This window comes from Coregonus lavaretus (genome assembly GCF_964263955.1).
Source record: "Coregonus lavaretus genome assembly, chromosome: 8".
NCBI lineage: Eukaryota > Metazoa > Chordata > Actinopteri > Salmoniformes > Salmonidae > Coregonus > Coregonus lavaretus.
This window is the reverse complement of record NC_139995.1, coordinates 26,181,456-26,202,962: the sequence shown is the minus strand read 5'-3', so window position 1 is coordinate 26,202,962 and position 21,507 is coordinate 26,181,456. Positions and strand designations below refer to the sequence as shown.

Here is a 21,507-nt window from a genome sequence, read left to right as displayed (position 1 = left end):
CCTAATGTTTTTCTTAAAGTTAATCTTGAATTTTACCAGAGAAAGGTAGGCTGGCTACACCGAGGAAAGTACCAGAGAAAAGTAGCTACACATCAGTCAGAGTGCTGTCTGCTGATAGAATGCCTGTTAGTGAATTCTCATCCAAGTCGAGAAGTGCAACAGAAGCATTTTAGATCTGCGTTTACAAAACGTAGCAAGATATTGATGCGTTTTATATTTTTTTCCTGCGTAAAAAATGAATTCTGCGTTAACGCGACCCCTAAGTTTAACTTGCTAGTTATCTAAGTAAGCTACTGAATTAATAAGGTGACTGGGCATCATATTGTTTAAGCTTTCTGCCGTGTTTGAGAAGTCGATACCCTTTGGATGAGTTATCTGTACAGCTGCCACTGCTATCTTTTGATATCCTTGCGTTTATTTATCCTCTCCGTTCTCGGCCCGTCTGCTCCTCCCCCATCTTCTCCGAGCAGAACAGGCAGACCCCTTTCCCTAGCTACTCCAGACTACACAGAGACAGCATGTATACATGCTGCTTCAGAGCCAGTACTGAAATTTCAAGGGTGGAGAGAAAGCAAGAGAGAGGGGTGGACATGGAGGAGGCTTGGCTTGAAGTGCTAAGCTTCATTACATGATGTGAATTGGAATGTGTTTAGTGTATTACTAGCATCATAACTTCATTAGGATATCTTTGGAACAAAAAATTACATTACCGGTTCTCAAGAGTTAAGACGGTTCCGTTACGGAACACTAGAGATCACTTTCGTTCCCGGTTCTGTTTCCGTTCCTAAAAAAATTATGTTATTTTTCAGTTTTCGGTTCTGTTCCCTGAACCGTTTTCCACCCCTGATGTAAACCATCAGAAATGGTTACGACAGGTAATGTTTATGATAGCATTATGTGGAACCAATGGATGTATAAATAAAGATATGTGCTTAATGTACATGTTTAGTGTAAAAATGACTATGATGAATGTCATCACCCACTGCCACAGGACATATAAAAAAATAAATGTGTATTTCACACACACACAAAAAAAGAGAAACTTATAATGGATTGCCCTGTGGCAGTGGGTGATGACATTCATCATAGTAATTGTACACTAAACATGTACATTAAGCAATGCTAAATGAATACTGAAGGACAATGGAACTGGAACTGCAAAACAAACATCTGTCACAGCACTTGTACTGAGAGTTGAACATTACTAATTAGTCCCCTCAATACAGAAACACACACAACACTGACAAACACAGAGGAACCACATCAACGCAACGGGCAACAGAGAATCACATCCCACCGCACACCATCGCACGCCAAAGGAAAGAATGCACAGACAAAAAGCTGAGAGGAAGAGACCACAGTAAATAAACGATGAGTGAATCTCAGTACAATGTGTTGGTATGCATCAGGCAACACAGCACTTGTATCCCGCAACAACGTTTCTCGGCTTATGTGTGAACATGTGACGACACGACAAAGTGCACCAGTCTGACAGTTCTGAGAAAGCATGATCACCACAACAGAAACTGGAATCATAATAACAGCCTGCAAACAGGACACAGGATAGTATCCACCAGGGGCGCAACTTTGGTTTTAGAAGTGGGGGGGACATAATTACTATATATTTTTTTTAATCCAGTCGGATAAACACTCTAAACAGCTTACCCGACCGCTCGGAGGCGTCCGCATGGTCCTAAAGCACACCGTTACCTGTTTTGTATCACATTCCATGGGGCGGCGCACAATTGGCCCAGCGTTGTCCAGGGTAGGGGAGGGAATGGCCGGCAGGGATGTAGCTCAGTTGGTAGAGCATGGCGTTTGCAACGCCAGGGTTGTGGGTTCGATTCCCATGGGGGGTCAGTATGAATAAAATATATATAATAATGTATGCACTCACTAACTGTAAGTCGCTCTGGATAAGAGCGTCTGCTAAATGACTAAAATGTAAAATGTAAATAAAACTTTCAGAATGTGGGGGGAACATTTGTTATGAAATGCTATATATCAATTGTTTAGCTGGAATGGAATGTTCGCATCCTGTATATTTGACTGTGATATGTGCTTGTCTCACCTAGCTATCTTAAGATGAATGCACTAACAGTAAGTTGCTCTGGATAAGAGCATCTGCTAAATGACAAATGTCAAATGTAAATATTCTACATATAGATCTAATATTACTGTATTGATTCATTTTATAAAAGTTTTTTTTTTAATATTGATGTCACAAATGTATAATTAGTCAAGTTATTTATGAAAAATGTAGTTATTTGTCACATTTGACGGTTTAAAACATATCAGTACTACCTATTTCTCTGAGAGAGGTGGATATATAGTGTTTTGCAACAAAACATGTTTATTTGTCTCTCTGAAATGAAACCAAGTGATAGATTTCCAACAAATACATGTACAGTGGGGAGAACAAGTATTTGATACACTGCCGATTATGCAGGTTTTCCTACTTACAAAGACACCTGTCCACACACTCAATCAAACAGACTCCAACCTCTCCACAATAGCCAAGACCAGAGAGCTGTGTAAGGACATCAGAGATAAAATTGTAGACCTGCACAAGGCTGGGATGGGCTACAGGACAATAGGCAAGCAGCTTGGTGAGAAGGCAACAACTGTTGGCGCAATTATTAGAAAATGGAAGAAGTTCAAGATGACGGTCAATCACCCTCGGTCTGGGGCTCCATGCAACATCTCACCTCGTGGGGCATCAATGATCATGAGGAAGGTGAGGGATCAGCCCAGAACTACATGGCAGGACCTGGTCAATGACCTGAAGAGAGCTGGGACCACAGTCTCAAAGAAAACCATTAGTAACGCACTACGCCGTCATGGATTAAAATCCTGCAGCGCACGCAAGGTCCCCCTGCTCAAGCCAGCGCATGTCCAGGCCCGTCTGAAGTTTGCCAATGACCATCTGGATGATCCAGAGGAGGAATGGGAGAATGTCATGTGGTCTGATGAGACAAAAATAGAGCTTTTTGGTCTAAACTCCACTCGCTGTGTTTGGAGGAAGAAGAAGGATGAGCACAACCTCAAGAACACCATCCCAACCGTGAAGCATGGAGGTGGAAACATCATTCTTTGGGGATGCTTTTCTGCAAAGGGGACATGACGACTGCACCGTATTGAGGGGAGGATGGATGGGGCCATGTATCGCGAGATCTTGGCCAACAACCTCCTTCCCTCAGTAAGAGCATTGAAGATGGGTCGTGGCTGGGTCTTCCAGCATGACAACGACCCGAAACACACAGCCAGGGCAACTAAGGAGTGGCTCCGTAAGAAGCATCTCAAGGTCCTGGAGTGGCCTAGCCAGTCTCCAGACCTGAACCCAATAGAAAATCTTTGGAGGGAGCTGAAAGTCCGTATTGCCCAGCGACAGCCCCGAAACCTGAAGGATCTGGGGAAGGTCTGTATGGAGGAGTGGGCCAAAATCCCTGCTGCAGTGTGTGCAAACCTGGTCAAGACCTACAGGAAACGTATGATCTCTGTAATTGCAAACAAAGGTTTCTGTACCAAATATTAAGTTCTGCTTTTCTGATGTATCAAATACTTATGTCATGCAATAAAATGCAAATGAATTACTTAAAAATCATACAATGTGATTTTCTGGATTTTTGTTTTAGATTCCGTCTCTCACCGTTGAAGTGTACCTATGATAAAAATGACAGACCTCTACATGCTTTGTAAGTAGGAAAACCTGCAAAATCGGCAGTGTATCAAATACTTGTTCTCCCCACTGTATGTCATTAAACAACCCCATGCCATGATTAGATAGAGAAAACAATACACCAATCTCTTTCATAAGTTCTTTAAACAATAAAAGCTAATTTACCAACATTTCTGAAAATGGATATATAGCATTTTGGAAATAAACTCTTCATATAGAACTCCTGCCACTGTAGGGGTTGCTTTAGGTCAGCCAGAACCAATCGTGGCGCACGCACCTAGGCCAGCTGTCCATTCAGTGCCAATCACATGTCAATATGTACTCCTGAGTGGCGCAGTGGTCTAAGGCACTGCATCGCAGTGCTAACTGTGCCACTAGAGATCCTGGTTCGAATCCAGGCTCGGCCGCGACCGGGAGACTCATGGGCGGCGCACATTTGGCCCAGCGTCGTCCAGGGTAGGGGAGGGAATGGCCGGCAGGGATGTAGCTCAGTTGATAGAGCATGTGGGTTCGATTCCCACGGGGGGCCAGTATAAAAAAACAACTGTAAGTTGCTCTGGATAAGAGCGTCTGCTAAATTTCTAAAATGTAAATGTAATATAACCACCACTATATAATAGCCTAATAGAAGGACAGGGGTCTTCTGCATAACTGTCCACCAGCTACAGTAGGCCCCTGGGTGCCCATTGACGATAGCTATCACTCACCACCCTGAACAATGGCGGCAAGTCTTTACGTGTGTGAGGAAGGGGAGCTGGAGGGGGGATAGCTAGCTGATGGCGTCTCCTCTGATGTTAAACAGAGAGAGAGTAGCAGTGAGTCTCTGTGAATGGCCTGAGTTTATCTTTTCCTGATGTGTAACCCCTCTCTGTCCTTCAAAAGACAGATCAGCATGGGCAAGGCGAGCGACACGCTGCTTCACACCAGGCTAGCCATTTATTCATATATCCAACACACAAAGTACACACTCTCCAGTCTTCTGAGGGCCCCTCACAGTCTGCAACCTTGTTCTCAGAGCTGAAGAGTAAAAAAAAAAACGTCTGGCCATCACAGAGAAAGGAGAGACACTAAGCAGTGAGTGTATTCCAGTGAAATCACAGAACACGGCTGAGCGCAGAATAGCTTGATCAAACAAAGAGACAGAGCAGGTTGAAAGATGGGATTTGGATTGTCTGCCTTTTCCAGGATCCTTTTCACAAAGGAGTCAGGTCTTCAGCAGCAGGCTCTCCTTTCTATGTCAGGTGACTGTGGAGTGAGAGCCCTGGGATGAAGGGAGCAGGACCGGAGGAGGGCTGGGTCCTCGCCGCCACGCTTCATCCCATAATGCATAATGTCTGTCAGAAAGGTATGCGTTCTCACCACAGCCCTCTGGGATGTCAGAGTCCAGGTCTGGCTATCTGATGAGAAGCTACAGTGAGGATCACAGAAGGCCTGTATCTCCTCTCACATTGAACAACCACATCAAAGCACATAGATGTCCATGCTATACTGGGACTTTTCACTGTTCTTTAGATACAATCTATCTGTGACCAGTTATCACTATGTAGGATGTTAACCCTGGACCCTTAACAAAGACCTTTGATAGGTCATCTTACTCCTACCAGGCAGCATATCTCAATGGACTTTGAATACTGTGCGTGCATGTGTGTGCACTGTATATTCCACAGACCACCTCAGTTCCTCTCAGCCTTGAGGAGGAATCTGAGACAGCACCCACCTAATGGTCTCCAGCTGTGCTCAGCACCTCATTGAGAATGTGTGTTCCCTTAATGATTAAGCCAGCTCAAGCAGACAGACCGATGAAAACTATCAGATCAGCCATCACAGACAGCTTGCAGTAAGTATATCAGTACTGGACCTGCCCCTACAGAGGAAAGCCCTGTGTGATTGTCATCTGTTGTTGGCGTGTTTAACATCATGTAAGAGAGCGCTGAGATCCCAGACAGACTGGGCTGGATCTTGTTAGGGCACTTCATAAAGGGGACTCCTATTGTTCTGCACTTCCTGTACCTTTTAACTTGGGGGACGCCGATGTCGGCCACCAATCTAGGGTGTCTGAGAAGCCCTGGACTGTATGAGAGACAAGCAACTCTGGTGAACGGCAAGCACTTGAAGGAATTTCCTGTCGTGTGTAGTTACCAGAACAACAACAACATCCTCCACTCTAACGCACTGCTTCGACAGCTTGACTTCCACAACTGCTGCTGATAACATTATTGGGCTCATGGCAACTGTTGATGTGAGGAGATTCCCATTCATTCGTAGGGAAATGTGATCACTCAAGTTGAGTTCAGTGAGAATGCAAAGAGATTGGGATGATATAATAAAATGTATCTGTGGTAAAATAACCAGAAATATGTTTTTCATCAACTGACAAACTGCTCTCTGTTTCAATCGATTTATCAACCTTGAATAATTTTTAGTTTACCCTACTCATAAGCTGTCTGCTCTACTGACTAATGCCTATTCATTCACAGTGTGAGGTACTGTTATTATAGTTCTCTGCTAGTGAGAAGGTAGAAGAAGTTCAACAGGGCTTGTACAATGGAAGTAGATGGAGGGGGGCCAGAGATACATACGGACACAGACAGACAGGAACAGCAGGACATACTGTAGGAACTACTTTAAACAGATAGTGCTGTACTCACCATACTGGCAACTGGGCCCATTGAAGCCAGCAGGACAGTCACAGAGCTGGGAGCTGGAGCCCTGTCGACACTGGCCCCCATTGAAGCACACGCTGTAGCTGCACACCGCTGGGGAACGGCACCGGGACGGGATGGACGGGGTGAGAGACAGAGAGAAAGAAAGAGGAGAAGAGATGAGAGGAGCAGAAACACCTGGCTGCTGTCACAGGATGTCAACATTTGAAGTCCGGGACAGTTTGACCTCATTCTATCAGGGCGTCGTCAGCGCTCTGTTAACACCTGATTGCAAAGGGACCTTGATGCTCCTGATGTTACACAAACCACACTAAAAGGGCTCCCTCCACCAGTTGGCAACCTTTAAGAAGGAGGGTGGCTGTCAGGCACATTGCCAGGTGAATAACCTTTCATCTTAATGTTTTTTTGGGGGGAAATGAATCAGCTGGGATGGTTTATCCCTGAGTGAGAGAAACAAGCTACATCTCTGCTAAAGGACATACAGTAGTCAACCCCCCACCCCCATCTCTCTCTCACTGGCATGTGTAAGGATCTTACCCAAGAGTGTTCTTATGTAATACCATATGACCATCTATCAAAACTGGAACCAATAGTGAGGTCACATAGCGATCTGCCCTAGAACTGAACATATGGCCCATGTCTCCACACAGGCAAAGATCATGCATCCAGTACTATTAGTGTGAGATGAGGCAGAGAGCCACAGGGTGAATCAATCTAGGAGAGAGAATGCCCCATCTGGTTAAATCCTTCTCTCATTAAGACGTGTGAAATTTGTGGAATCTAAGGGGGAATAAGCAAACACCCCAAACCACTGGGTAGCCGAGCCATGTTAATCCAGCACAGAGGTGTAGGCATCGCATTCTATACACTCACATAACTCACATCCTATCTCTCCTTCACCTCCAAGCTAGTGTGTGTGTGTGTGTGTGTGTGTGTGTGTGTGTGGATGTGTTAAGCAGGGTGTAGTCTTAGAAGACCAGAGGATTGACGCTTGTGTTTGCTTACACCCATATTGGCACGGGCAGGAATTAGGCTCAGACAGAGGAGATGTACAGACCACCTAATCATGGCAGGAATGCCCACTCTCCTCCAATCCCTCTTCAGGTGTAGAGATGTAGCGTCTACCAAAATGCATTACATTGCTCATCTAATCCAACTGGCAGCTGGATGACCAATTCACACTCCCTCTCCGTTTTGAGGCCATATATGAGCCCGTTATTAGAAGTAACGACATGCCAATCAAAGATCAGAGGTGGTGCACAGTTCAACATGAGCAATACAAATTATTGACAAGATACACAAGTAAAAAAAAAAAACTACAACAAAAAGGAGAAAAGGGTTTGGCAGTCTATAAATACCTTCCTCGAAAAATGATTAAAAACAAATGATTTTCCCTTTCAACATTCTGCCTAAGGATATGTCCAATATGTCTGACGATGTTGTGATCTCGACAGATGGTTTCTCTAGCTATACAGTGAGGGAAAAAAGTATTTGATCCCCTGCTGATTTTTTACGTTTGCCCACTGACAAAGAAATGATCAGTCTATAATTTTAATGGTAGGTTTATTTGAACAGTGAGAGACAGAATAACAACAAAAAAATCCAGAAATACGCATGTCAAAAATGTTATAAATTGATTTGCATTTTAATGAGGGAAATAAGTATTTGACCCCTCTGCAAAACATGTCTTAGTACTTGTTGGCAAAACCCTTGTTGGCAATCACAGAGGTCAGACGTTTCTTGTAGTTGGCCACCAGGTTTGCACACCTCTCAGGAGGGATTTTGTTCCACTCCTCTTTGCAGATCTTCTCCAAGTCATTAAGGTTTCGAGGCTGACGTTTGGCAACTCGAACCTTCAGCTCCCTCCACAGATTTTCTATGGGATTAAGGTCTGGAGACTGGCTAGGCCACTCCAGAACCTTAATGTGCTTCTTCTTGAGCCACTCCTTTGTTGCCTTGGCCGTGTGTTTTGGGTCATTGTCATGCTGGAATACCCATCCACGACCCATTTTCAATGCCCTGGCTGAGGGAAGGAGGTTCTCACCCAAGATTTGACGATACATGGCCCGTCCATCGTCCCTTTGATGCGGTGAAGTTGTCCTGTCCCCTTAGCAGAAAAACACCCCCAAAGCATAATGTTTCCACCTCCATGTTTGACGGTGGGGATGGTGTTCTTGGGGTCATAGGCAGCATTCCTCCTCCTCCAAACACGGCGAGTTGAGTTGATGCCAAAGAGCTCGATTTTGGTCTCATCTGACCACAACACTTTCACCCAGTTCTCCTCTGAATCATTCAGATGTTCAAAGGCAAACTTCAGACGGGCCTGTATATGTGCTTTCTTGAGCAGGGGGAACCTTGCGGGCGCTGCAGGATTTCAGTCCTTCACGGCGTAGTGTGTTAGCAATTGTTTTCTTGGTATCTATGGTCCCAGCTGCCTTGAGATCATTGACAAGATCCTCCCGTGTAGTTCTGGGCTGATTCCTCACCGTTCTCATTATCATTGCAACTCCACGAGGTGAGATCTTGCATGGAGCCCCAGGCCGAGGGAGATTGACAGTTCTTTTGTGTTTCTTCCATTTGCGAATAATCGCACCAACTGTTGTCACCTTCTCACCAAGCTGCTTGGCGATGGTCTTGTAGCCCATTCCAGCCTTGTGTAGGTCTACAATCTTGTCCCTGACATCCTTGGAGAGCTCTTTGGTCTTGGCCATGGTGGAGAGTTTGGAATCTGATTGATTGATTGCTTCTGTGTACAGGTGTCTTTTATACAGGTAACAAGCTGAGATTAGGAGCACTCCCTTTAAGAGTGTGCTCCTAATCTCAGCTCGTTACCTGTATAAAAGACACCCGGGAGCCAGAAATCTTTCTGATTGAGAGGGGGTCAAATACTTATTTCCCACATTAAAATGCAAATCAATTTATAATATTTTTGACATGGGTTTTTCTGGATTTTTTTGTTGTTATTCTGTCTCTCACTGTTCAAATAAACTTACCATTACAATTATAGACTGATAATTTCTATGTCAGTGGGCAAACGTACAAAATCAGCAGGGGATCAAATACTTTTTTCCCTCACTGTAGCTGCCGTCTGGCATGGCAACAGCAGCTCCTCTCAATGCTGGACAGCTTCATAATGAACAGCCATTCATCTCACTCACATCCCACAGGTGGGTGACATCAGCAGGAGAGGAGACAGAGATGGGAAAATGGGAAAATAGAGCAATTCATCTAAAGAAAACAGATGGTTCTGTCACCTATCTCCATTGGAAGTACAGTAATCCCTAGCAATGCAAGTTAGTGAGAGGCTGGCTCAGCAGACCGGGTGAGAACCTGCTGTGAGGTCTCACTTCAGTTCAAACGTGCCTGAGCCATGTCACTGAGGAGAAATGATATATGTCTTTGCCAGAAAGAGAAGATGAAAAAGAAGCGAGGGCTAGAAGGACACAGGGAGGCCAGAATCATTTCAATCCTCTCTATCAACAGTTCCAGAAGAATCCCCAGGGTGTGAGGCAAAGTCTAAACATCTTGACGTCCTCCTGGCCCTGTGCTCAGACACCTCGTCAGCTCTGGGTCTGGGACCAGCAGTCAACAACATGACCTCCTCAGCACTCACTCAACCAATACCCAACACTGCGCCAATAACCAACAGATACAGCTTTGTATTCACAGATACAGTACAACTATTTTGAGCAACATCTGACAATGCTATCCTGACCAAAATCAATGACTATTTATCCATGTAATCTAATCGTAAAGTGACTTCCATGTCCCCACACAATGTTCTGCTGTATCTACAGTAGAGTGTACAGTAGCATTACTGCAGTTCTGACCAGGCTGTGAGGTGCTGAGAGCAAAATTACATGACTATAGGAAACAACAACATTTTATGTTTAACAAGTAGCCACTTCCTTAATGACCTGAGAAAACCACTAGCAAGGAAACAAGGGGTCAAACAACCCTGAAGTTTTCAATATGCCACAAGTGGCAAACAAGGGGATTGTCTTTTTCCCCCTCCATAAATGGTAGACATGGACTTTTTGGCAGCTAACCAGGGAGGGCATTTCTGGTCCGCCCCTGCTGCCCACTCCCTGACCCTTACATTGCTTAATCTCCCTTGAAATAATTCCTTAACTTGCCGTGCAACGTGGCGAACGGCATAAGACTCACTCTCATCTGTCTCTGTGATTGCCTTCACTCTGTTACAAAGACACCTTGTCTGAGGGGATTAGCTGCTTCCACAGAGACACAGGGCTCTATTTTCAGCTGGCGCTAAGGAGGCTCAAGTGTGAAATGCACGTCAGTTTGCAATTTCGTCATGTAAAAACTGGCGCACTGTCATTTTCGGCAATTTACCTGTCTAACATCAGCTCGCTTGCGCTGAGGTGGGAGGGGTGGCAATCAGGGGTTGGAACTGGTTAAGGGAACAGAACCAAAAACCAGAAAATAACAAAACATTTTGAGGAACAGAACCAGCCCAGGGAAATAAAGTGATCGCTAGTGTTCCGGAACAGAACCGTTATTTTCAAATCTTGAGAACCGGTTAATAACGTTCTCGTATATAATTTAGTAATTCATTGAAGTTATGATGCTAGTAATAGCCTAAACACATTAAAATTCACAACATATAATGATGGTCAGCGCTTCAAGCCATGCCCCCTACATGTCCAACCCTTTCTCTCGCTCTCTCCCCTCCCATGAAATTGCAGTCGTATCTCACGACTGCACATATCTGACCAATTAAACACGTAAACAACTAGCTTACCTGTTCCATAGCAAGCTGCTCTTTCTCTGCTAATTATTGGGGTAAAATCATTAGCTAAATGTAAAAACAATGTTGATTTCACAGGTAAGAAAAAATCTACGAAAAAGAACAACATGAACGTTTACTTTTTTGGGGTTCGATCTGTTCAGAACTTTATTATGGTTGTCGGAACAGTGGAAAGAAACAACGGAAAAAAAGTAGGGGTTCTGTTTGGAAAGGAACGATTGGAAAATCATTTAGGATCCAACCCCTGGTGGCAATATTTGAGGTGTGTCCTTAAAAACAAGCGCAAAACTGACAATTTCATGCAGTGCTAATTGAAAGCTTTAAGACCCACAAAAAGCACGCCTTAACAGTAACACAGTTAATAATTGCATGGATTTTGAGAGCGGAAGCACAGCCTATACAGCCATGACGCACAGCAGCAATGGAACAGAGATGTGCATTTGTGCCAGTGAATCTCGTATTTAGAAACATTAAAAAAACTATTGGTTTCCCCCATTTAGTTTAATTTGATTAAAAACCAAGCATAGCCTACCCTCTCTGCCCACGGGGAGCAATTATGGTGCATGTAACTGTATTAAGACATAGCCTGTTTAAAACAAGTTGTTTAGTTTTTATAGAATTTGATTAGAATTATACACTGTCTTTCTAGGCCTTATCAATAGCCTAGTGAATTTAATATTGTTTATTGACTACATTTGGCGTGTCCATGTCCAGACTATAATTAAGCACTAAGGCCCGAAGGGGTGTGGTACAGTGCATTCGGAAAGTATTCAGACCCCTTGACTTTTTCCACATTTTGTTACATTACAGCCTTATTTTAAAATTGATTAAATGGTTTTTTTCCCTCATCAATCTACACACAATACCCCAATACCCCAGGTTTTTAGAAATGTTTGCAAATGTATGAAAATAAAAGAATGAAATATCACATTTACTTCAGTATTCAGACCCTTTACTCAGCACTTTGGTGAAGCACCTTTGGCAGCGATTACAGCCTCAAGTCTTCTTGGGTATGACACTACAAGCTTGGCACACCTGTATTTGGGAAGTTTCTCCCATTCCCCTCCGCAGATCCTCTCAAGCTCTGTCAGGTTGGATGGGGAGCGTTGATGCACAGCTATTTTCAGGTCTCTCCAGAGATGTTCGATCGGGTTCAAGTCCGGGCTCTGGCTGGGCCACTCAAGGACATTCAGAGACTTGTCCCGAAGCCACTCCTGCGTTGTCTTGGCTGTGTGCTTAGGGTCGTTGTCCTGTTGGAAGGTAAACCTGCTCTGGAGCAGGTTTTCATCAAGGATCTCTCTGTACTTTGCTCCGTTCATCTTTGCCTCAATCCTGACTAGTCTCCCAGTCCCTGCTGCTGAAAAACATCCCCATAGCATGATGCTGCCACCACCATGCTTCACTGTAGGGATGGTGCCAGGTTTCCTCCAGATGTGACGCTTGGCATTCAGGCCAAAGAGTTCAATCTTGGTTTCATCAGACCAGAGAATCTTGTTTCTCATGGTCTGAGAGTCTTTAGGTACCTTTTGGCAAACTCCAAGCAGGCTGTCATGTGCCTTTTACTGAAGAGTGGCTTCCGTCTGGCCACTCTACCATAAAGGCCTGATTGGTGGAGTGCTGCAGAGATGGTTGTCCTTCTGGAAGGTTCTCCCATCTCCACAGATTAACTCTGGAGCTCTGTCAGAGTGACCATCGGGTTCTTGGTCACCTCCCTGACCAAGGCCCTTCTCCCTGATTGCTCTGTTTGGCCAGGTGGCAAGCTCTAGGAAGAGTCTTGGTGGTTCCAAACTTCTTCCATTTAAGAATGATGGAGGCCACTGTGTTCTTGGGGACCTTCAATGCTGCAGACATTTTTTGGTACCCTTCCCCAGATATGTGCCTTGACACAATCCTGTCTTGGAGCTCTACGGACAATTCCTTCGACTTCATGGCTTGGTTTTTGCTCTAACATGCACTGTCAACTGTGGGACCTTATATAGACAGGTGTGTGCCTTTCCAAATCATGTCCAATCAATTGAATTTACCACAAGTGGAGACCAATGAAGTTGTAGAAACATCTCAAGGATGATCAATGGAAACAGGATGCACCTGAACTCAATTTCGAGTCTCATAGCAAAGGGTCTGAACACTTATGTAAATAAGGTATCCGTTTTTTTATTTTATTCATTTGCCAAAGAATCTAAAAACCTGTTTTCGCTTTGTCATTATGGGGTATTGTGTGTAGATTGCTGAAAAAAATAATATTTAATCAATTTTAGAATAAGGCTGTAACGTAACAAAATGTGAAAAAAAGTCAAGGTGTCTGAATACTTTCCGAAGGCACTGTATATGGCCAATATACCTAAGGGCTGTTCCTCTGCATGACACAATGCGGAGTGCCTGGATAGAGCCCTTAGCTGTGGTATATTGACCATATACCACCAATCCCGAGGTGCCTTATTGCTATTATAAACTGGTTACCAACCTAATTAGAGCAGTAAAAATAAATGTTTTGTCATACCCGTGGTATACGGTCTAATATACCACGGCTGTCAGCCAATCAGCATTCAGGGCTCAAACCCCACAGTTTATAATTTACATTACGCCTAGGCCGTATATCAGTGTGAATGCTATAGCCTATGTGTTTAACAAAGTATTTCCATATTGAAGCAATGCAATTAGAACAATGTAGACCGCAAACATGTTCAACATATTTAGCAAATATGGGGCAGGCTATTTAACGAACTAGGCTATAACGGACTAACATTAGAACGCAATACATGAAAGACCGTAAATACATAACTTGAAGCAACCACATATTTAGCCATTGAGCACGTTCTGATTGGCCTGTGAGAGGCCAAACCTCAACACACCCACAACTTGTTTATTCATCAAAACCCAGCCCTTTTGCGCCACCGCCAGCTACTGCGTCCATAATTCCGGTTGTGAAAATAGCACAAATATTTCTGACACACCCCTGAAACTGTTTGGTAACCAGTTTATAATAGCAATAAGGCACCTCGGGGGTTGGTGGTATATGGCCAATATACATCAAGCGCTAAGATTTACCATTGCGTTAGGTTTGTTCAAATAGAGCGAACAGAGGGAGGTCAGTGAGTCGCACAGCCACCGGATGGAGTCCAAGGAGCAGGTGTCACCAGCTCAGCCTCTGAGAGCCAGAGGAGAGACTTACGGTAATTCTTAGGCACAAAAGCCCCAGCCGCCGACTATGTTTGGGTTAGTAATTGGTACGCACAGAGCGCAGCACTGTAGTTTGAGGCAGCAAATCATGTTTTTCTTTGCAGATAAATGCGCCAAAGCAAAAGGTTCTCACAGGAGCCAGGCCAGGGACAGCACTGTCAGATGGCCCTCGTTATCTGTACGACTTGAAATGTCACTCAGAAATGGTTCCAGGGCATTCCAAAAATGTCAAGTGTAATTATTGTCGCTTTGTTTAAAATCTCTCGGCATTTACCATTAAAATATTTCAAGCCTGTATCCTAAATCACTTGTCTTAGTATGTATTTGATGGATTTATCTGAATGGGGAAATCCCTGAAGGTAGGATACACAGACTGCATGTGCAGTGGGAGAACCTGGTGGCTAAACTGAATGAAGCAGAATGTCTCACTGTCTGGGAGTGTTGGGTCACATCACAGAGCTGTGTTAAGATAACCAGTATTAGACTCACAGGGTGGAGGAGGATATTTGAGGTACATTTGACACTTTCCTGCTTTTCATACACTGTGTTTACCATGGACATGTAACACCCAAATGAAAACATCCCAAGACAATGAGCTTGGCCCCTGTGACACAGACACCATGCCATGCCATGCCTTGGTTGGACAGCCGGTCTGTTTATGTATGTTTGTTTATGTCTTTGACCTGTGACATAGTTGTTCCCAGGATGCAGTGTTCCTCCACAAACACACAATGACCACCCATGGACAGCCACAGTCTCCTCGTCCTGCTACTGGGCCTGCTTCAAGTGCACATCCGCCAGCCTGATCCCTCCCGCCGCAAAAGGGGGCCAGTTCCCATACAGCAGTTAACGAGGGCTCAAACTAGTGGAGCCATTGTCCCCGCTCCTCATCCCCTGTCACAAAGCTCATTGTTACCATCAATCAACATAACTGCCCGCTTCCACTCTTGACCGTCCTGGTCCATTCTCCAGCCAGCGGCCACTCGCTGGGGATAAACACTTAGCTTGTTGAATGGACCTTAGAATGGAGAAGTGGACGGAAGTCTCTAGAAGCACCATCAGCAAGTACTGCCACCAGTACAGGCATTGTGAAAAACAAGGCTCATCGTCAATTCATTGATTGATATACGTTGGCTGTTTATGATGTGCACGAGTGATGCAGTGATGTCCCATTCCCTAGGCCTTATTTAGCTCTCCCTACCACTAGTTGCTCAATTTGAGTGCCACTCCACCACCGAGGGACACTCGAAAACGAGGGGGAGGGCTAAGGCACGGTATTGGGATTGAACCAAAAGAAGGACTCTCACCCTCAGGAGAGTCAGATATTCATCAAGCCAATTGGTGCTTTTCAAAACACACAAAAATAAACTTATTTCAATGGATGAACCAAATGAGGCATTTGCATGCACTTCCATGTGCACTTGACTTGGAAGAACAGTGGCAAATGGAATTCAAGCCAGTTAGAACACATGTCAGTGTGCACAGATCCCACTCCTTGGGGGAAAGGTTCCTATTGCTTGCACTGTTACAGGATTCTCAGTCAAAACAGGCCTATGCAACCGAAATGTTGGGTTTTATCGCATGTACTGGAAAAAGAGGGTGTCTTCTAAATCCATTAGGTCTGCACTTTAACTTTGATTACATACAATGGCTACCACCTGCCAGTGGGACAGCCTGATACTTCAGTCTAAGAATCCCAACTATGTCATGTCAATCGGATGCTTTACGAGTAAAGCTTGTCCCACACTATCTTAAATCAGGATTAGAAGGCAGGGAATAGACTAGGAAAAGGGAGGAAGGGGAGGGACAGAGCAGAAGAAGGGAGCCGTGACAATAACCCAAAATATTTTAATTGTTTTACCATTCTCAATCCTTAAATATGACCAAATAAAAGTATCTCTTAGCAGTGGATGAGGGAGAACTCAACAAGTGAAGCCAGCAAGTCGGAAAATGCCCACAGCGAAAGTGAATAGCTGGACTGTATTTGGCAGAGAGATTGGAAGAGAAGAAGGACAATAGAAGCCAAAAGGAGAAGAGAGAGAGGGATAGAGAGAGGGTTGGGAAAGGGGGCTGTTAGCATGGTTGCTCATCAGTGTGACGGGCTGTTTCTCTACAGCATGATGTGACTCTTCATTCCGCTCAATTGTCTCACAATAACCACTGGTCGTTAGTCTAATTAGCTTACACTCACTTTTTATTAGAGTAGAGGAACACGCACCACACGCGCACACGCATCTCACAGGTGCCAGACACTTATTCACTATCTTAATGCACAACATTCTCATTACAATCTCTGGGGTTTTCAGAGGCTTTACTAAAGCTGTACGTTTTGCGGTCTCTGCTAAAGAGCTGATCTGTCTCGTTGGATGTCGTATGCACTGTCCTATAGATTGAATTGTGTTAAATGAAGAACACTGGAGATAGCACAGGCCTAAGTGTGTGAGAGCGAGAGAGGGTGGATTGTGGTGTGAGCTTCCTTTTATCCTGGTTCAATGGCTCAGAGAAAAGCGTGATTCGTTTTTCCCGTCTCAAAGTACTGCCACGTCTTAAGTTACGGAGATAAAAGCCCAGCCGTGCGTCGAAAAACAAAACCCTGCGACTTAGTGAGGGAGACACTGGGCAGCGCTGGGGAATGCCTGTTAGGACGCTTCACAGGCGTGAGAGGAGGCTAGATACAGCACACAGGGTGGTCCCGGGGGCCTGGACACAGGGGATGAAGACGGGTAGGGATAGTGATACCCAGGCTGTTTACGGGGGGCTTTGCCAGGGGTGCTCTCTGAGGTATGCAGGCTACGCGATGCCGATCAGAGGCTGTAAAATCCCATCAAAGGGCCCTGCCAGGTCTCACTGGCTTGGGGATAAGCCTGTCCACACGGAGATGTGCAGCACAAAGCCCAGCAGCAGACTCACCCCCAGCCCCAGTCTTATGCCCCGGGCCCGCCTCATGCAACAGAGCTAACCCAGCCTCAGCCACTGCCCTAGAGAAACTGTGCTCTCCTGTTACTGTGGCACCTAGCCCAGCAGATCCCCAGAACCCTCCCATCCATCACCAAAGCAGAGGATTAGATTTGGGAGATTCTCTTTAGAATCATTGTAATGTTTTCTTGGTGGGGCAAAAAAATAATAATAATTGGGAAGCACGCCAGCAAAGCAACTACACAACACAACATTAAACAATACATGAATTGGACTATAACCGTGACATACGGTGCCCACAAACTGTTAAGGCCTACATTTTATTTAATTTTATTTCACCTTTATTTAACCAGGTAAGCCAGTTGAGAACAAGTTCTCATTTACAACTGCGACCTGGCCAAGATATGCAAAGCAGTGCGATAAAAACAACAACAACACAGAGTTACATATGGGATAAACAAAACGTACAGTCAAAAACACAATAGAAAATCTATATACAGTGTGTGCAAATGTAGTAAGTTATGGAGGTAGGGCAATAAATAGGCCATAGTGCAAAATAATTACAATTAGTATTAACACTGGAGTGATAGATGTGCAGAAGATGATGTGCAAATAGAGATACTGCGGTGCAAATGAGAAAAATAAATAACAATATGGGGATGAGGTAGTTGGGTGGGCTAATTACAGATGGGCTGTGTACAGGTGCAGTGATCGGTAAGCTGCTCTGACAACTGATGCTTAAAGTTAGTGAGGGAGATACGAGTCTCCAGCTTCAAAGATTTTTGCAGTTCGTTCCAGTCATTGGCAGCAGAGAACTGGAAGGAATGGCGGCCAAAGGATGTGTTGGCTTTGGGGATGACCAGTGAGATATACCTGCTGGAGCGCATACTACAGGTGGGTGTTGCTATGGTGACCAATGAGCGAAGATAAGGCGGGGATTTACCTAGCAGTGATTTATAGATGACCTGGAGCCAGTGGGTTTGGCGACGAATATGGGGGGCAATCAATTCAGATATGGTATCCAGGGCACAGCTGGGGTCTGAGGGGGGTCTGTAGCAAGCAGACTTATTTCTGGAAAGTAGAAGCTCAAACTGTTTGGGCACAGACCTGGATAGTATGATAGAGCTCTGCAGGCTATCTATACAGTAGATTGCAACTCCGCCCCCTTTGGCAGTTCTATCTAGATGGAAAATGTTGTAGTTGGGGATGGACATTTCTGAATTTTTGGTGGACTTCCTAAGCCAGGATTCAGACACTGCTAGAACATCAGGGTTGGCGGAGTGTGCTAACGCAGTGAATAACTCAAACTTAGGGAGGAGGTTTCTGATGTTAACATGCAAGAAACCAAGGCTTTTACGGTTACAGAAGTCAACAAATGATAGCGCCTGGGGAGTAGGAGTGATACTGGGGGCTACAGGGCCTGGCTTAACCTCTACATCACCAGAGGAACAGAGGAGGAATATAATAAGGATACGGCTAAAGGCTTTAAGAACTGGTCTTCTAGTGCGTTGGGTACAGAGAATAATTGGGGCAGATTTCCGGGCATTGTAGAATAGATTCAGGGCATTATGTACAGACAAGGATATGGAAGGGTATGAGTACAGTGGAGGTAAACCTAAGCGTTGGGTAACGATGAAAGAGATAGCATCACTGGAGGCACCGATTGAGCTGGTCTCCGCGTGTATGAGGGGTGGGACAAAGGAGCTCTCTGAAGCTGGTTGAGCGGGACTAGGGGCTCTACAGTGAAATAGTACAATAAGAACTAACCGAAACAGCAATAGGCAAGGCATGTTGACATGGGAGAGAGGCATAAAGCAATCACAGGTGTTATTCGAGAGAGCTAAGACAACAGCTGGTAATGGCGACGAAAGTTTGGGCTGAGGCTAAACAGATAAACAGGATGGGGTACCGTATAAAGGAACAGTCCAGCAGGCATCAGCTGTATAGCTGATTGATCATAAGGTCCAGTGAACAGCAATAGGTGAGTCTGGGAGCAGTTCGGTGGCTGCTACAGCACAGGCGAGCAGAAGGCACGGCTGTTGATTGCGTGTGCTAGCGAGCCGGGGCTAGCAGATGGATCTTCGTGGTCGTCACAACTGGAAGCCTGTTGAAACCACATCAGACGTTTACGTTGGAAGACCAGTCGTGATGGATCGGCGGGGCTCCGTGTCAACACTAGGAGGTCCCGTCTGGTTGACAGAGAGGTAGATAGCCGGGAGATGGGCCTGGCTCGAGGCTAGCTCAAGGCTAACGGGTGCTTGCTTCGGGACAGTGGTGATTAGCCAACAACAACAACAGCCATTCGGTTGCAGCTAGCTAGTTGCAATGATCCGGTGTTAAGGTCCAGTGATTCAGTGATTCCCGCAGAAAATCCGATATGCTCTGGGTCGATAGCACGCTGTGCAGACTGTGCAGACTGGCCGATAATTGTCCAGGCTAGAGCTGGCTGGTAGGTAGTGCAGGCAACGGACAATGGTGAAGACTGTACATAAAGCTGTCCCAACAGCAGAGTCCCAACAGCAGTCCCAACACCTTACCACCGATACACATGGCTATCAACAGAGCCTTGTCTGGCTGCGAAATAGTTCATTCAGCCTCATTTACTGCCTTTAAAAAAAACATAGCTGATATGGCTGACTTTCTTAAACAAATGTGGTTTCTACTGACAATTGAGATGTACAAACTATGGCATAAGGTGACCACGAGCGGATAAGGGGCAATCCGTAATTTCGATGAAGACATTAATGAGCGAGCCAGGACGGTCTTAGTCAATATAACTATTTGTTTAGCACTTTTGAATTGTACAGCGACAGAATTCAGAACATGGGCCGTTCTTACAGTATTCTCCCTGTACACCAAGTCAGAACCATTGGATAAATAAAGGGGGCATATAAGCAGACAATGTAAGCTCTTACAATATTCGATGATGACACATCTCTAAAACAGGCTATAGGCTACATGTGGACCACCAAGTCAGAACAGGAGGCTAAATTATGAGGCGAAAAGGGACCAAATTATTAGGGTGAGGCACATGGGCTACTAACAGCTTACTACACAACATACACTTAGTATTACTTCCTTAGCTACAGTATACATATCTCCCTGGCATATTACATAATTTATGCAGCAGCATACAATACATTTCTGGACTCACCTTGTTGTGCTGTGCTCACTTGAACAGGAAGGTGGCGCGGCGGTCCTTCGTGGGCAAATTTTGTCATCAAACTTTGTCATGAAAGTCTGGCATTCTCTGGATTTATGTCGATTTCAAGACAATTGGGAACTCTGAAAAAAACAAGGTCGAATCATGACGTTAGTGATCTTTAGGTCGGAGCTCTAGAAAGAGGCCCGAGTTCCCGACTTGGTATTCCGAGTTGGATGACCATTCAAAACTTATTTTCCCAGTTGGAGTTCGTTTTTGCCGAGTTCCCAGTTGTCTTGAACTCACTGAAGTCTGAGATTTCCCAGTTCCGAGTTTCCAGTTGTTTTGAACGCGGCAGAAGTCAAGTTGAATTGACAGCATGGCCAATGTATTCAACCTTTTCTGGCCCATGGTGTTGATTGTTTATCCTTTTAAGCTTGGAAAAGAGACCCTTAAACCCAGACTTGGACCACACACCCACTCCACTGAATAGCAGGCTAGTGATTGCTTTGCAATGCTTGAAGTTAGCCACTGATTCCTTCCAAACCAATCATTGTTGAATTTGCGATTTCCAACTTGTTGTGTAATGTTTATGTCCAATGGCCGATGAACACTGATACGTTTTATCTATAATTTCTCTTAATAATTTCTCTTCATATGACAACGATTGAAAAGGATTTGCCAGTAGAGAGCCGACTTGATTCATGATGATGACTTCTAGCTTCCATCTAAGATTTTGAAAGTATGATGTTGACATGATCAGTCTAATCAAAGCTACTGTAGATATAATGTGATTTGACATCATTTATCTGTGGCCAATGACCTTGAGCCTTGTTGGATGGGCACTTCTAATGTAACTTTACGGCAGCACCCAAGGGGCTTGGATTTTCAAGCTCTCCCCGTGTCCCCATGGGTGACAGAACACTGAGCCAATCACGGCGCAACTAGAGAACATCACCAACCCTTACGCCCCGTATTTTCCGCTGGCTGAAATACCACCACAGAAAGCACTGAGCTAGAAAGAAACACCTGCATTCTGGAGCTGCCTTCCTCAAGAAAGCAAAAAAGAGACCATGTTTGTACGTGGCTCTATTAACACAAATCCTTTTTTTTCATTGTTTGCAAACTGATATGTATATAGAAAATAGCCTTATTGGGT

The 21,507-nt window shown here is 44.8% G+C and overlaps 1 protein-coding gene across 1 annotated transcript in view; it reads right to left on the bottom strand.

Moving 5' to 3' along the window:
* Positions 1 to 21,507, bottom strand: part of LOC311133549 (uncharacterized protein) — a gene marked incomplete at both ends in the record, with an annotated part of 102,514 nt that overhangs the window by 63,568 nt on the left and 17,439 nt on the right. The window contains one exon of the mRNA XM_084167055.1: positions 6,328 to 6,435. Within this exon, the coding sequence (XP_084023181.1) occupies positions 6,328 to 6,435 (108 nt within the window). The remainder of the gene's footprint in view (positions 1 to 6,327; positions 6,436 to 21,507) is intronic.